This window comes from Vidua macroura, chromosome 1 (genome assembly GCF_024509145.1).
Source record: "Vidua macroura isolate BioBank_ID:100142 chromosome 1, ASM2450914v1, whole genome shotgun sequence".
NCBI lineage: Eukaryota > Metazoa > Chordata > Aves > Passeriformes > Viduidae > Vidua > Vidua macroura.
Window position 1 is genome coordinate 69,426,588 of NC_071571.1, and position 16,969 is coordinate 69,443,556.

The window sequence follows — 16,969 nt, forward strand, 5'->3', positions numbered from 1 at the left end:
CAGAACCTTTTCTTAGACACAAAGCCACTTTTTCTGTTGCCTTGTTTTGAGTAATATGCCTTACTTGTAGGTGCCACTAATATCTTTTCCACAACATTTCATTTCTTTGCTGTTGTCTTTCTATTTTGTTCCACCATTTCAGGATTGCTTTTATTAACTTTTAGTAACCGCTGATGATCACCACATATTTCAAAATACCAGAACCACAGCAATGTTCAATTAAGTGATCTGTCCTCACTTCTTCCATACATCACCCTAATTCTTAGCCTTGTATATATATTACTCCATTGACTCAGTTTTCAAGGCCAAGCCTTTAAAATATGAACATTCAACACAATGCTATTCTTCTTGATAGCAGCTTGATTTCAGTGTGCTGAGACCACCAGCTCCCAGAGTAAACACTACTGTTATTTTATTCCCCAGAACCCCTCTATATTTAAACATATATTTGCTGATTGCCTTTTCTGAGACGGTAAGATTTTGGAACATGAGCTGCACCACTGAAGTTTGTCTCAGGAAAAGCAGGATTAGGTGCTACAATAACACTAATATTTCCTAGAATTGCTGTCATGGCATTTTCATATGCATACACATTTCTGGGATTTTTGGTTTGCACTTCTCTTATAAATCAAACAAAAGAAATAGGGAAAAACAAGGCTGGGGAAAACAACAGACTAAACAGTGAGGAGTTTCACCATCCTGAGTGAGGACTTAGAGATCAACCTGAGTCACACTACTGAACAGTCATAGCAGCATATTCAAAATCAGGAACACTGTTTTCATATTAAAATTTGAATTATTTTTCCAGTATTACTTTTAAAAAATGTAATTCGGTTTTAATTTTAAAAGTATTCTAAAATTTTTTTGAAGTGTAATCTGTATTTTTCTAGAATCTTTCAAAATTATGCTTTATGACTAGTAATTTCTGTTTTGACTAATTCCATTTACCAAGAAAAACGTCCTGATAAAAAATTCCTAAACCAGCTCAAGTAAGAAGTTATTTTTCAAAACATGCTTTTGTCTTCCTGACAGCATCCTCCAAGTGGTAGTAGGAATTCTTAAAATTAACAGAAGGTGTATGCGGAGGAGGTGGGAAGTTTGGAAAGAGTGTTCCAAATGCCAGATCTATCATCTGTATTATTAATATGTCAGATCTAGTGCACATGAAGATGCATTTCTGTGCAATGAATACCCCTCCTGATATATGATTCCCAAGGTTGTGCTGAAAATGTGATGAGGTGTCCAATTTAAGACTGAAGGAATGTCCTGAGTAAGGAGCAAAACAGGATCCTGAACTGCAGCAGCCCCATGCAGAGGAGGGAAGCACCTATTTACTACACTTTTAATGAGTTGCAGTGTGAAGTTAAAAATAAAACCAGCAAGGAGAAGAATGCATCTTCAAGGAGTGAAAAGACAGCAAATGTGTCAGCTCAGGAAGCTCCAAGGCCAGGAGAACTCTAGAAGACAAGGCTGTCTCTCTTTGCTTCTCCCTAAATAAATCCACTCAGGCCACACGTAATGGCTGAGTTGGAGCCTGGGCTTCCATGAGGAAGATACATCAAAGAAATCCTGAAAAGTTAGGAAGAGAGACTGATGTCAGAAATAAGTGCAAAGTATTTTTCTTTTGCAACTTTTTTTTCCAAGTTTTATAATCACAGAAATACTGCATGATTGGAAGGTTACCCCCAAAATTGTTGCAGGTGAACAAAATAAAACCCCAATAAATATGGATATTTAGCATCCATTTCCCAGCAGATATGCACCGCTCAGCTTGGGGATTGGCAGTGGTGTACCAGGGCAGACAGGGAAAGCCTCATTTAATGCACTGATATGCCTCCAGCAGCAGACAGAAGGTGGAACATATTGTGTGTGTTTCATCAACCACGTATTGTGACTATCTCCTTGGCTCTTCTTTTTTGATCTATACCTTTAGGATCTCGTGAACACGTAAGTGTGAGAAAACTCTTGTATTGTCATCATCCCTAGAGCCCATCAACAGCTTTCCTTGTTAGCTGCCCAGACAGATGCCTGGAAGAGTTGAAGGAAGTCGTGGCAGTTGAGGAAATTTTTACACAGCTGTGAAATAGGAATGTATCGCACCTAACACCTTCTGTGTCACTCCCTTTCTTCTGCAGGCCTTTCTGCTTCCATCTGATGCCCTGTAACTGGGCTCTTGCCATACCACTATTACCAAAGTGAGAGGTTGGTGGGCATGATTTAATCTGATCTACCCAAAAAGGTACCCCAGGTATTTTTCCTGGATGCCATGAGGCAAAAAACCAGGACGCCAAAGGCAGAACTTATCAATCACTTCACTAGGAACCCCGCCATACTCCAAAACGCCTATTAACTATCATAAAACTATCCCATGTGAAAACACACTCCTCTACCTCACCTGCTCAGAGAACTCTCATCCTGGCATCTCTTGCATCTCCCCCTTCAGTTTTGTTTACATCCTCTGAGATTTGCATTCCTTCTTTAGCCCATGCAAAACAAGAGATATTCCTGGCATCTGTGTGTACATTGCCATGGTTACCTAGTTCATCTGCAGCAAAATGGGTTGGTCCATGACCTGACACAGCAGCTCCAGGCACACACTCCTCCCTTGTCCATCACTTCTCAACCTCTCCGGCTGCAGCTGTTCTTTTGGAAAATCTCAATGCAAGCAACAGTGGGGTACCCAACACAAACTCTCCCAAAGTCTTTAGCACGTTTTTTCCCTATATAGTGTCTCTAAGTGTGTTTTTTGGCAGGTCCAGTCCTTGAAAAATTCCAGACAATTTTTCCACCATGCCGTCATCAATAGCACACCTGCACATTTGACCTGCTGCATTTTATTTGAGGGCTCAGTCTTTACTTGAAAATTTAGACTTGGAAATTTAGCCTCAAAAGCGTGCTTATGAGAGCACTTGTGACCACACAGCCGAGTCTGTCAGGGAAGAACAAAGGTTTGAAGCACAACAGTAAGGACCAAGAAATCTTAAACAAGGGTCTCAGCTGGATGTGGAACAAACAGCTCCCTCCTAGAAGAGCAGTTTGGGTTACTTTGGTGTCACAAATTTTACAGTACAAATTGAATTAACTGTGACCTACTGAGATATTAGCAAGCCAGACATCACTCTTAAATAAGTACTCAATATCAAATGAGGTACAAACAACAAAATATTGATAAAATATAATGAAAACAAATTTCAATCCAGGCAGAAGGCATATGTATTTCCACAACTGGATCAAATTTTCACAGAAACAAAGCTTATTAACTTCGTTTTTTAAGCAACATCACTCTCACAGGTTTTTTCTCCAGGCAATGTTTATAACAAAATAGATAATGTTCTGAAGAATCCTTGCTCACACCATTCATCTTTTCCCATAATTAATGTTTCTAATATTCATACCAAATTTGACCTATTTAAATAAACTTAAAGCAATGACATAATATCTGGAAATGGTACACTAAATATGTGTACCACACAATGTCAAGGCAAACACAGGTGTATCTTATGATGATTTTGAAAACACAAATACCAATAAATTTCTGTAAGGAAACCAAAAACTGGTAAAATTCGAAATGGCTTTGTAGTTAAATAGTTATGTAAAATAAAGTGAAGTTCTCCAGACTTGATTTAGCATGGCTGAAACAGAGTGGGTAATTTGTCTGCATCTCAACTGCAAAAAACCCCAGTCAAATGAAAAATCACCACCAAAATGATGACTTGTACACCTACCTTTTCCATTTATTGTTAATGCTGATGGAATTGTGGCTGTTACTGGCACTGGCAATTGTGGCACTAATGGATGTATCCTTGGTCGGCTCCCCATCCTAGCACGCTCTGCACCAGGTCCTAACAAAGCTCCCACAGGTTTTTCTGCTGCTACTTCTGGTGCTACAGAGTCATCTTGATCTTGCTCTATATGGTCCATTTTATCTGGGCTTTCATTCTGGAAGCCATCAACTGTTGTCCGGCTCTTAATTGGACTTTTGGGCACGAGGATTTTAATACCTGATTTTGCAAGGTCCATATTTTTACGTCCAGAAAGCGATGGTGAATTGTTTTTCCGGAACTTCTGTGTGGCAGAAAAAAGTTGACTATTTTTTGACTCATGCTCTTTAGTCATAACTAAAGATTTAGAAGATGTCTTTGAAAAAGAACTATTGGTAGACCTAGAAATTTGTTTTCTGGCATTATTTGGAGAGGTCCTGTTTGTCCTGGTTAATGTGCTTTCTTTCTGCTTTTCATTGTGGCGTCTGTTAAATTCATGTATATATTCCTCACAATTGACAAGGTGCTGTTCTGGCTCCCAAGTATCATCTTCGCTGTCGTATCCTTTCCATCTCACCAAATACTCTGTTTTTCCTTTCTTGTTTTTCCTCTTGTCAACAATTCTCTCTACCTGTTAAAAAGCAAAAATAAGCATTATTTATGGGGAGATATACAACTCAAGAGAGTGATCTGCATGTAAATAATTTGTTAAGAGTAGACAGATTATAAAATAGTCTTGTAGTTTTGTAATCTGTACTGTAGCTCTATAGTACTAGTCTTTCACTGCTTTAAAGTTTAGATTATTACTTTTATCTCAAAAACATGTTCTAGAATGCCAAAATTGTTCTTCACTAAGTATTTTGCATGCATGAGAATCTGAATATGACATATTAAAATTGACAGTACTGGCCTCAGAGAAGCTCTTGCACCAACTTCAATGTGGACATGATTTCCCTCTCCCAATATAAAAGTCATGTTTAAATATGCTGTATAAATACAGGGTGTTTACTTTACCAAACTTATCAATTTGATATTGTTTGAATAATTTGCTTGTTTAGCATAAGGCATATGTGAGAATCTCTTACTTAGAGTGAGCTAACCTTTAGCTACCAGTGACAATATGGAACAGTTTAGGAACTGAGGCAAATTTGGACAATTTTTTTAGAGACTTCTTGTGGAAACAGAGAATTTGTTTTTGCCAGAGCCTTTGATACACATACTTGAAAAAATTACCATGCCGCACTTATCTGCAAACAGAGATGACATTTATGTCACAAGTATTAAGCATGCACATTCTTCAACTGCATGTGGAACCCATGGGTTGGAGGAATTCAAGCACTGGGGTAAAGCAGGCAGGGCAGACAGAAGACAGCAGCAGCTGCAGGGACAGAGGCTCATGCCTCAGACTAAAACTTATGCCAATCATGCTAATCCTGTGGAAAGGGAATTCTTTTACTGAAAAATATATAAGTGCAAAGCTAGTCTTAGGGTTTCCCCTTTTTATTACATTTTTTCTACCCAGCATGATTATTATGGTAAATCCTCCATCCTACTTCATTTCAGTTATGGGACTGATACAGCTTTCTTACTCAGCTCTCTCTTCTTTTTAGTAATTAAAAAAAAAAAGAAAAAACGGCAGGTGTTTGGGACTGCTATTTATTAATTTAACTCCCAGCCCTTCATGAAAAAAACATGCACAGAAGCCAAGATCACACCTACCTAGAAGAACCTCTGAAGAAAGAGTGACATTTATGGGAGTGGCATTAACCCAATGGAATGTCTACAGAACAGTTTAGAAGGATGGGAGGAAAATACAAGGATGTGTGATGCACATATAAACAATGTACATATATGGTATATGATTCCTTACCAAATCACATGACTACTGACAACAGATTTTCTTAAGAGTGCATCTCAATTTTACACGTGGTATGCTATCATAATGTACTCCCTGGTTTTCAACAGTAAGGTTAAATGATTACTATTATTATAATCTCAGCAGCACTATAAGGACATACCCTATGTGTTGTACTGTGTCATCAGGATGTTGCTCAGCTCTGTCTGCATAGGTCTTTAAAAAACTCAACCAAATCAACACCACAAAAATAAGAATCAAATACAAACAAGCTCCACCTTTGCCTTGTTAATCAGTTCAGTGCACTCTATAGAGAGACATGCAATATAAATTGTCCAAATTTTATTTAAAATTTTAAAATGCATTACAACTATTTTTACTCTGATTATTTAACTTTCTAGTAGTTACTGGGATTAAAAAACCATGCACCTAGAAAAATGAAACTTGTTTTTCCACAAAACTATTTAAAGACATCTTAAAAGAAAATGCAACTCCAAGAGTTGAAGAAAGTAATGGTGGAGACTGAGTAAAAAGACCTTCAAATATTAAGTCAGAAATGTTAAATTAAAAACTAGGAACAAAATCATGAATCAAATTTCCAATCTTGTCAAAAAAGCAGTTACTGCTAGTCTTGCTTATTCTTCTCTGCCTATCTTGACCTTCTAAAATAGACTTTAAGAGCACGATTCTCAGAGGAAGATCTCTACTACTACCAAGGTATTTTTATTCTCTAGTACAAAATCTTTCTAATGAACTGCATCAATTACTGAGCACAAAGTTCTACCACTGTCTTTCCGTACTGAAAGGCCACCCATTAAGGACATGCCCTTTTCAAGTAGGAAGCCATCCCTGTCATCCAAAAAACCAGATACCTTGCAGAGATAATAGATAAAACAGGAGACACAAAAATCCATTCTTAACCTGATGATTTATGGAGCAAGCAGAAACGCATAAAGAAAACAGTTATATTTAGCTGTATTGTTCAAGCCTGCAACAAAACCTTTTTCATTGCTCTTTTTTGATTAAAAGGATTTTTTCGTAAACCTTCATTTTTTTCTTGAATACATCTTTTATTTTATTTATAGCACAAAAATTACAACAATTAACCTGTGATACACAATTTATCATGCAGCCTCAGGGTTTTAGTGAGGGACATCTTCCTTTTTTGCATTGACTCAGTTTGGTTAGTCTGACTCCCCTAGAAGCACTTGAAAAACTGCTCAGGAATATTCTGCCTCAATACTTTTGCTGATGATAACAGCTACATAAGTGTTTCACACCCAGAGCTGGGAGTAAGATATATCCTTTACCATAATCACACTAGAAATGCTGACTAGTACTTTGTGACAACTACTATTTTTACAGTGTCCCATACCATGGGGTAGTACTTATTTTTAAGAGATTAAAAGGTTCTGTACAGCAGGATTTGCCATTAATGGTTAGTTTTTAAGTATTGTAGAAGAATCACAACAAAACACAAAATAACATAAAAAAGATAAAACAGGAGGGAAAGTTATCAGGCAAACTACCTGGGTGGCAAAAAATAAACATCTCCTAGTTTATTTTAGCATGCTAAGTTATCACTTTCCCCCCTGGGGGGTACTGATCAATGACACTCAAAAACACAGGCAGCAGAAGAACTGAGAGGAAAACAATGAGCTGCTCAGAGATATAATCCAACACTGAAATGCACAAATTATAATCCCACCCACCAAACTATACATGAGATTTTTCATCTGTAAAATGGTAAATTTCCCTTCCTTCCATAAATGTGGTAAAATTGGTTCATGCTTGATCTCACTCCCTGATGATTTTAATTCATTTTATTAGCAAATTATACAGAATTTACACTCAAAAAATTCCCAAAAACGAACAAACAAACAAACAAAAGTGAATCATGGTTGCAGGCTGAAGTGCTGTCTAGCTATAGTTGCCAGGTGAAAATGACAACACTGCAACTCCTCCCTGTCCTGTGCTCAAAGACAACAGCTCCTCCCCATCTGTCAGCACAACTTCAGTAATTATTCCCTAATGTAGTTCTGTCAAAGTGACCTGGTTTAGATATTAAGAATACCTGAGTTAATGTAGGCATCCTGAAATAACTGGTTTGGAGAGCAGCCACGCATGCGTTATTTTCTGACACATCTAAGAGGACCGCAACTTTCAGCAGAGGACAGCCAATACCTATAGGCTGGACTGGTCCAGTAACCTCATTGTCAGGAAAAGGACACGCATTCTTAATCCTTGGAGAAAGCTCCTCAGTTCAGGTCAATAAAAGTAAGTATGAAATTCAAAAGAATATTCTCAATCTAAAGCATTATAATTTGGGCACATTTGTAAACTCGATATAAAGCATGCTCTCAGTCATTGTACATGTATGTATATATATATATATATATAATATAAATAAAAAAGATCACACTTTGAACATTTGAAGAAATTAAACTAAAGGTACATCTGTTGTGGGGTGGGAAGGCAACAAAAACCAGAAAGACCAAAATAAACACATGTGGGCAGGTAAATATTCAATGAGTATTGCCTTGTTTATAATAAATCCATTCTACATTCCCATCACGTTCCTTTCTGTCCTCACACTCATGTCAGGCTAAGTTAGTTTAAAGTTTACAGAATAGAATCTATAGGACTTCATACTCTACCCGTTGTCTGTAAAATATAGGAGAAGGCCTTGTTCTGTTAGCTGAAGGCCATGTTTACATTACTGTTTTTGTTCAGAGCAGTAGTGCAATTTGGAAGCAAATCCTTCTCTCCTCTGCACTAATCCTGCTTACTATGGAATGGCTTTATTCATAGACCAGTTTTGGTATACAGGATGTGGATTCTTTATGGAGAAATATAAACTTGAAATGGAAATGTACCAATGCATCTGTCACGCTTCAACCCCTAAGGGGGCACACAGATCCAAGCAAATAACACCTCTGAACACTTTCAATACATGTAGTGGCATGGATATTTAATCCTGAGAGGCACCACTAAAACTAGTCCAAAATAAAAGTGCTGCACAGTAGAATATGTAGAGGTGGGGGCCACAGCACTTACTGCTTCACTCTACTGATTTTCTCCACTTGAGCCAAATTACTACTGGAGATATTCCCCAAGTCAGAGACAGAAAGCTGGAATAAATGCAAGTCTTACATGACATATGTATGCACTACAAGTGAACAGTCACCCTTTCTTAAATTGGAAACTAATTCATATACAAATGGGACATAAATTATCCCCCATAAGCAACCAGCAATTGGTTGTACCTTACAAGTGGTTGTATCATTTATTAAAATCTTGCAGAAGTCAACAATAAACAGTATTCAAATACTTCTTATTGCAAATAAAATAAATGCATTCTACATTAAAAAATCAACTAATAAATAGCAGCATACCACACAAAAACCATTAAGTGCCATGTTTTGCTTAAAGTAGTTTTGGGAAAAGAGTTATTCAAAAATATTTTTGATAAGGATGTCAAAACACACCTGAAGGTTGGTGAAATGTGAACTAAAATCCTGTATGTACATATTTTATTAGAAAATACATTATTTCCCATAGGATGACTTAAGGCCGACTCAGAGTATTGCTCACTGCAATTAGCACCAGCAGGGAAATTTGAAAAACAGCTTTAACACAGACACATAGGATATCAAAATCTTATCAAAAAGAATGTAAAAAAACAATATGGTATGGCTTAAGTTCAAATAGCATCATTAAGAAATTACACTAGAATATCATATAAATCCAAGAGTTCACCTTCACTGCAGCTCCATGCTGCTCCATGGATGCGAGCCTGGGAGAGCACACAGAAGCCGGCCGCCACATGCTGTGGAGCTGACTGATTTGATTAGTAGAACAGACTGATTGGATTAACAGCCGATGAATTGCTGTAAACTGAGCTGCTGCATCCTCACGGCATGACTGGCCAGAGTGTCTGTACAGTACAGGACTGGCCATGGTGAGGGCTGTCTTACATATATATTGCTCTGGAAGCCAGAGCTGTACAAAATAAATGTGGATCAAATGTGGGCAGATTACTGCCTTTCTGTCCAATTAGCTTCAGCAGATGATGCAGCTTTTGTGTTGCTTTTGTGACAGCTCTGCAATGAGGGATGATACCTGATCTGGCCCAAGGCCTGACAATACAGAGTCCACCAAGTCGACTGTCTTCAGGCAGTCGGTACCAGCAGGATGAGTTCATACAGGATCATCACTTCATAACCCACAGCCACTCCCAGCGTCCTTTGGAGGCAGCAGTGTGTGCAGTGAGGTTGGAATACATTCATGTCTATGAGCAGGAGTCCCATGAGGGACTAAAGCACTTCCTGTGGTCCTTCATGCTAGCAATGCAATAAAAAAAACCTGCATAGCTCAATCCTCCTTTCAAAATTTTAACAGCTGTGCTAAAACAAATATTAAGATTTCTCTTTTTTCCAACCTCTATTTCAATCAAAGGCCATCCATTCCTTTAGGATTCCTGGACACAAGTCATGCAAGAGCTAACTTTGAGGCTATCGGAAACATTCAATTAAAATAGTGGCCTGCAGGTTATAGTTCACATTTTAATTCACCCTCTATATATATTTCTAACCAAGCTGCCTATAAAATTACAATGTCCCAGTGAAGCTCATTGTTTATCATCAGCTTTAAGTTTTACATCCTTTCACGGTCTTAGCAAAGACAATAGACAAAATAGTTTAATTATTGCATTCTCATCAATGCCAGTGATTCCAGGGCATCACAGCTATGGTGCATACCATGCCTGGCTGAACAGCCACCTCCTGAAAAAGCATTTCAGGAAGTTTTATACCTTGTACCTACATTAAACAAACTAATCTCTCTATGTGCAACTCCTTTATGACGTATTCAAAAGTGCAGATCACAATCAGAAAGCACATCTTTGTAAGAAGCCTTTTCCATACAGGACATCAGGGAAATGGGTGTGGACGGAGGACCTGTGACAACTTTGCTTTAGAGAATTAACTCCCTGGATAAACAGTTTGCCTGAGACTTACTTCCTCACAAGTCACCACTGATGATTGATGCTAAACTGTCAGCATCACAGATCTTTCCAGATATAATTTACAGAGAAATAGTTACAACACTTGCAGTTACAGCCCACTGCAGAATTCATCAACTGCTTTACCCTAATTATAGTCACCTAGCTATTGCAAGAATGGTTAGAAAATCTTAATCTCATTTGATCAACTCACTGTTCACAACAGTTCTAACCTTTTATTTACACCAAGCTAAGACAGACATGCATTTTCTACTTTGCACAAAAGCAGAATGAAAACCCATGCAAAGCTGTTTATATCTGTACAAGCATAATATAAACAAACACCTGCAACAATGGATTCTTACCAAACCCGCCCTGTTTTTCTCCTTTAGAAATAAGAACAAGTAGCATCAAATAGGCTTATCATCTTAAATGGAAAAGGTCCTAATCAGAAGAAACTATTAAAAACCACTAGCATTGGATTTAGGATACACATTTTTGGCAGTCAAAGCTATTACGTAAGTATTACTATGTTTATTAAATTACTAAAAATTTTATCATTACTAGAAGATTTCAGCATCACCCACATATAGAACTCCAAAGGAAATTCTTCCCAGCTTCAATTCATTTGTAAAAACTACACGTCAGAAGGCAAATCCTGGATATTTTTTTCCAGAGGTAAATATTCTGCCAGCACTTGCCAAACTGTCTTTCATATATCTCTCTACTGCAGTACAAAAGGTGAAGGTACAAAACTTGGTGCTACCAATGTCTTGCTAAATAAAAAAGACAGAGAAAACTGAAATGCATACTTATTATCGGCAACTCTGGCAACGTGAAAGGAAAACATTTCATCTCAAAGATGCCCATATTTTGGGTGTGATAATTTGTGAAAATGTAGAAATAATCTAAAGCTACCTCACAGCTTCAACAGCTTGACAACTATTTACTTAAAGGATAAGGCCAATAGAAATATTGTCACTTTGTTCTTCAGCAAGAATAATAAAGATTTTGTCAATATTAAGCAACAGGACTACAGACTTGCTTTCAAAGCAGGAGAAACTGGACCTTCAACAGTGCTCAAGTACAAATGACTGATAAAGATTCAAAACATTTTATCTAAAAAGAGTATCTTAAGGAGAGAGCAGGTCACAGCAAAATTGCACTCTAAATATTAGAGAACACCTTGTCACAGCTAAGCAAACTTCAGAAATGGGAATTGTAACAAGAAAGAGGAGTAGAAAAAAGAAAATCATAGGACAATTGAAGAGTGAACTTGGTATGCTGTAGTCAATTTATCAAATTCCATTTAATTCTACAACAGTTTCATCTACCAACATCAAACAAGGCTTTTCAGCAGCCTACTGCTTACAGAAGCATCAGTGACAAGTCTGCTACTGTAGAGCTGACCAAATCTCAGTAAGAAGGGACACAGACCTCAGCTCTTAGAAACTTATTCAGTAGCAGTCTCTTCTTCCTTTTTCCTCTTAGAGGTCCTGGGATGCCAGTTCTAAATATGGTAGCAAGAACTTTCTCTGGAATTGTCTCTTCCAAGAAGGCATTATATACATACTTAGAACCTCCTACCTGTCTCCTCTCACTCTTGCATCAAAAGCTAATTTCCATAAGAAATAAAGCTCCTGGATACAAGACCATGACTGAATTTTTGCTTTCAAATACGAAGATGCTAAAAAATTCTAGATCAGTTAAGAACAACATTATTTGCTGGCTCTTTCTATATTCCCTACCTCAATGCCAACATGTCTTAGAGGAATGTGTGTCCCTGGTCACTCTGCCTGCAATAGGACTTCTCTCAATACTTGATCTAGAAAAGCTGTTGATATAGAACTTTCCCCTAATTAAGCAACCTCAGTGCTGGCACTGCTGCCTCTTAGTTGTGACATTCTATTTCTTGAAGAGATTTATTAGTATATTAACTATTTTTTTTTCCAGATGGAAAAAGGTATTTCTCTGTTTTGGGTCTCAAGTCTCTCCATCTTTAGTCTGAATCTAAACTAATTTCTTATTTAATATCACTGCAGCTTCCATGACTACACTCTCCCATTTGCTTTTGTAACCAGGCTGTGGGGTACAAATAGAGCTGTGGGATTGCTGGTAACTGTGCTTGGCAAAGATTCTTCCAAATTTCAAGGTTTTAAAGTTTATTCGGAAGAACAGGTTCTACAGTGTTTGTCCACTGTGTACCTTCCTAACAACAACAAAAAGAAAAGACTCAGAGTACATACAAATATGTTCATGATCTTCACACATAATTAGCTTTTTACTAGGCCTGCACATTGCACATGAGTAGTACAAGTTCTGCAGTAAGGTATGTATTCAAATTACTTTCTTGTTTCACCAGTATTTTTAACTTCCTAAGCTTTATTCTTCAAACATGTCAATCAGAAATAAAACCACCCTACACTACATCACTGGTTTTAACACACATATACCTCCTGCTGGTGTAATATGCATGAAGATACATTCCCAATAATTACCATTTTCCTGAAATGCATCTAATGCTTACATACATTTTAACATCAAATCACTAATTGCTCAACCTAACACATTACACTGATATTAAAATTCCTGAATCGAAGGGATTGATGAATAAGATTGGTTTTTGTTGTCTTTTGAAAATATGCACTGTCTTAAACTCTGTTACTTACTGATCCTATCCACCATCAGTTCATATATGCGAACTAAAGTAATAGACTCTAGGTATTAATCTGATTACTCTGATGTTGGTCAATAAAACATCTCCCATTTCAAAATCCCTCATGCTTTGGCAAGGAGAACAAAGCAGAAGCAGCAAAGCGTTTTAGGCTTGGAAAATGTCGGCTTCTTTAATAGCAACTTCTGTTGAGGTAATTAAATTCATCTTTCAATAATTCCGATTTTTTTTTAAAAAGCTGGGTAGCAGCAACTTCTCTATTACATGGTTAACATGAATTTCTGAAGCAATATACATATAAAAACCTTCTCTGTAAGCATCTTCAGTTTCCTGTAATCTGGAATGTAGTAGGATAAGGAAAAACACATGTACTTTCCTAGAACTGGGTATTAAAATATTTTAAAAGGTTATTTTTTACTCAAACTACTTCTTCTTGAACATTATTTTTCTCCAGAAAGCTTCACCTCAACAGTGGCAGTAGCATAAAGTAGCCACTGAGCTAAACAGAACATAGAACACCTAAAAATTATGCCCTTTAAGGTCACAACATAGATACTAAAGCAACCTGAACTATTTGTACTGCAGATTTTGCCACTGCTCTTTAAAGTCTGTGAATAGTCAGAACTTCTTCCTAAAAAAGGGCCACAACTGAAGTCTCCAGTTAGGCGGAAATGATACAGCACTACAACCTGCTAAAGTCCCTCCTCAAGAGCAAAGCAACCAAGAGTTACTTCTACAAGCACAAATGTCATTCTCTGTCTGCATTCCAGTCTTTCCCTCTGCACAGATGTCATATAAAATAATCTGCCAACTTTCTATTATAACTAAAAAATATGGTAAACAAACTATCACCTGCTTTTTGCAGAGGAAGAACATATTTTTCTGTATTTCCCTCCAGATATGGATACTATATTGGCTTTTGGTGTATCCTTACCCACCTGCTGGACTTCTTTTGTTCTTTGGAAAACAATAAAATCATCTCTCATGCTGTCTCCTTCACTTTTGGTTGCTTTTTATTCCTTTCCCTCTGTCCCTCTGTGAATCTGATATTGCTATTTGCAATGCTTTTCCTAATCCCACATTGCAGTTTGCTCTCCAAAATATGCCTTGAGGATTATTTTCCTCATAATTTTATATGGTAATGGTGTATTAAACCCTTACTCATTTCTCCAGATTCAACACTGAAGTAATTTGCAAAACAATCTGCAAAATAACACTTATTTAAAAAAAAATTAAAAATCATCATGTTCACTTCAAGCTAAGCAGCTGTTCATAGTACAACTGTTCACAAAAACCAGGTTTTATTATATAGAAGGTGTTTCAATTTAGACCCAGACTTTTCTTTTTGTCTTAGTTATTTCACTGATAAATCTAAAATTATTTCTATAGTAAAGAGTAAACAACTGCCTCACCTCCTTCTTTATAAAATAGACAAATTCACTAACTTGAGGTGTGCATGGAGAATCAAGACTTAGGCATGTAATATACCAGCATCTATCTTCCCCTCCACTATGTCTTTTCATATCTAAAGTCAGTTTAAATACGCACTGTGATCATGAACACTTTTTTACTTAAGAGCTCTTTTTCATATATAACACCCTAGCCATATTGCTCTTTCTCCATCCAAAAAACCCTGATATCCAAAGTAACACCACAAAGAGAACATGAGAATTTATATAACATTATCTTCAGTTTGCAAAATAAGCATTATTTACAGTTGCCTGCACTGAGAAACAGTCATCACAGGCCAGTGTCACCAGTGGAGAGCTACCCTTCAGAAACAGCTACTGCCTCACAAAACCTCTTTCCTACACAAGCAATGCCAGTCAGTTTCTTTGCATAAAGAAGTCCTCAAATTCAAAATAGCTAGTGATTAACTTGAATATATTTTAAAGAATAACTTTAAAAAACATGTTTGTATATAAGAGGTCTTCTGTGATCATTTTGGATAGCATTTTCAGTACTTAAGCACCATAGTATACTCAGCACAGGATTTCATCTTATCTCTATAGTTACAAAAAATTAAACTAAATTAATTCATATTGTTACTATTACAGGAGTGGTACAGAGAACAGAATTTAGTCTCTAAAACAAATGCACAAATTTAGATGCAATCCAAAGCACTAATGTGTGTAAACGGATTTCCTGAAAACTGTGTCCAAACTACTGTACCTCATCATGTAGCTCATGAGACTGCATCTTCCACACCCTGCTACTTGAGTAACCCAAAAATTCTGATTTTTCCTTGCTATTTTTATAATTACTAATCAGTGACCAAGATATAGATATATGGACAGACCATTCAGTGGATAAACCATTGGCAGGATGGCCACATGCTAAGAGTTTCAGTCAATGGCCAGATGTCCATGAGAAGACCAGTGACAAGTGGCATCCCTGAGGGGTCAGTCCTGGGGCCAATGCTGGTCAATACCTTTGTCAGTGACACAGACAGTGGGACCAAGGGCACCTTCAAAAAGTTTGCTGATGACACCCAGCTGTGAGGGGCGGTCAGCAAGCAGGAGAGGAAGGGATGGCATCCAGAGGGACTGGACAGGCTGGAGAGCTGGGCCTGTGCACACTTCATGAGGTTTAACAAAGGCAAGCGCAAGGTCCTACACATGGGTCAGGGCAATCCCAGGAACACCCAGAGGTCAGGCAGAGAAGTGATTGGGAGCAACTCTGAGGAGAAGAACTTGGTGGGGGGCTGACAAAAAACTCAACATGAGCCAGCAGTGTGTGGTCACAGCCCAGAAGGAAAGTGGTGCCCTGCACTGCATCCAAAGGAGACTGGCTAAAAGATTGATGGAGGTGATTCTTCCATTCCATGCTTCCCTCATGAGACACTGCCTGGAACACTGCATACAGTGCTGGGGCCCTCAAAACAAGGAGATGGAACTGTTGGAACAAATTCAGAGGAAGGCCACAAAGTTGGTAAGAGGACTAGAGAAGGTCAGAGAACAGGCTGAGGAGGTTATCATAGAATATCCTCAGTTGGAAGGGTGATCAACTCCAGTTCCTGGCTGTGCACAGCACCAACCCCAAGGCTCATACCATGTGCCTGAGAGCACTGTCAGTATTCTTCTTGAACTCTACCAAGCTTGGGGCTGTGACCACTTCCTTGGGGAGCCTGTTCCAGTGCCCAAACACCCTCTGGGTGAAGAAAATTTTTGTAATATCCAACCTAAACCTCCCCTGACAGAACTCCAGGGCATTCCTGTCACTGGGCGTCACAGGGAAGCGATCAGTGTCTGCCCCTTCTCTTCCACTTGTAAGGAAGCTATAGACTGCTGTGAGATCATGCCTCAGTTTCCTCTTCTCCAGGATGAACAGACCAAGTGGCCTCAGACACTCTTCATATGGCTTTCCCTCTAGATTCTTTAAAATCTTGATTGACAAGAGTTCAGCCTGGAGAAGAGAGAGTTGCATGAGATCTTGTAGCAGCCATCCAGTATCTGAAAAGGTCCTACAGAGAAGCTGGAGAGGGACTCCTCATCAGGAACTGTAGATAGGACAAGGAGTAATGGGCACAAACTGCAAGAAGAGAAATTTGGGTTAGATATACAGAAGAAATTCTTCACTATGAGGGTGGTGAGGCAATGAAACAAGTTGCCTAGAGAAGTTGCAGATCTCCTGTCCCTGGCTCATGACCAGGCTGGATAGGGCTTTGAGCAGCCTGG

General features: G+C 38.1%; 1 protein-coding gene across 1 annotated transcript in view; it reads right to left on the bottom strand.

The window, feature by feature from the left end:
• The window catches only part of CDYL (chromodomain Y like), a 104,292-nt gene that overhangs the window by 53,314 nt on the left and 34,009 nt on the right, over window positions 1-16,969 (bottom strand). Inside the window, exon 2 of the mRNA XM_053977375.1 lies at window positions 3,726-4,392. Coding sequence (XP_053833350.1) covers window positions 3,726-4,392 — 667 coding nt within the window. The remainder of the gene's footprint in view (window positions 1-3,725; window positions 4,393-16,969) is intronic.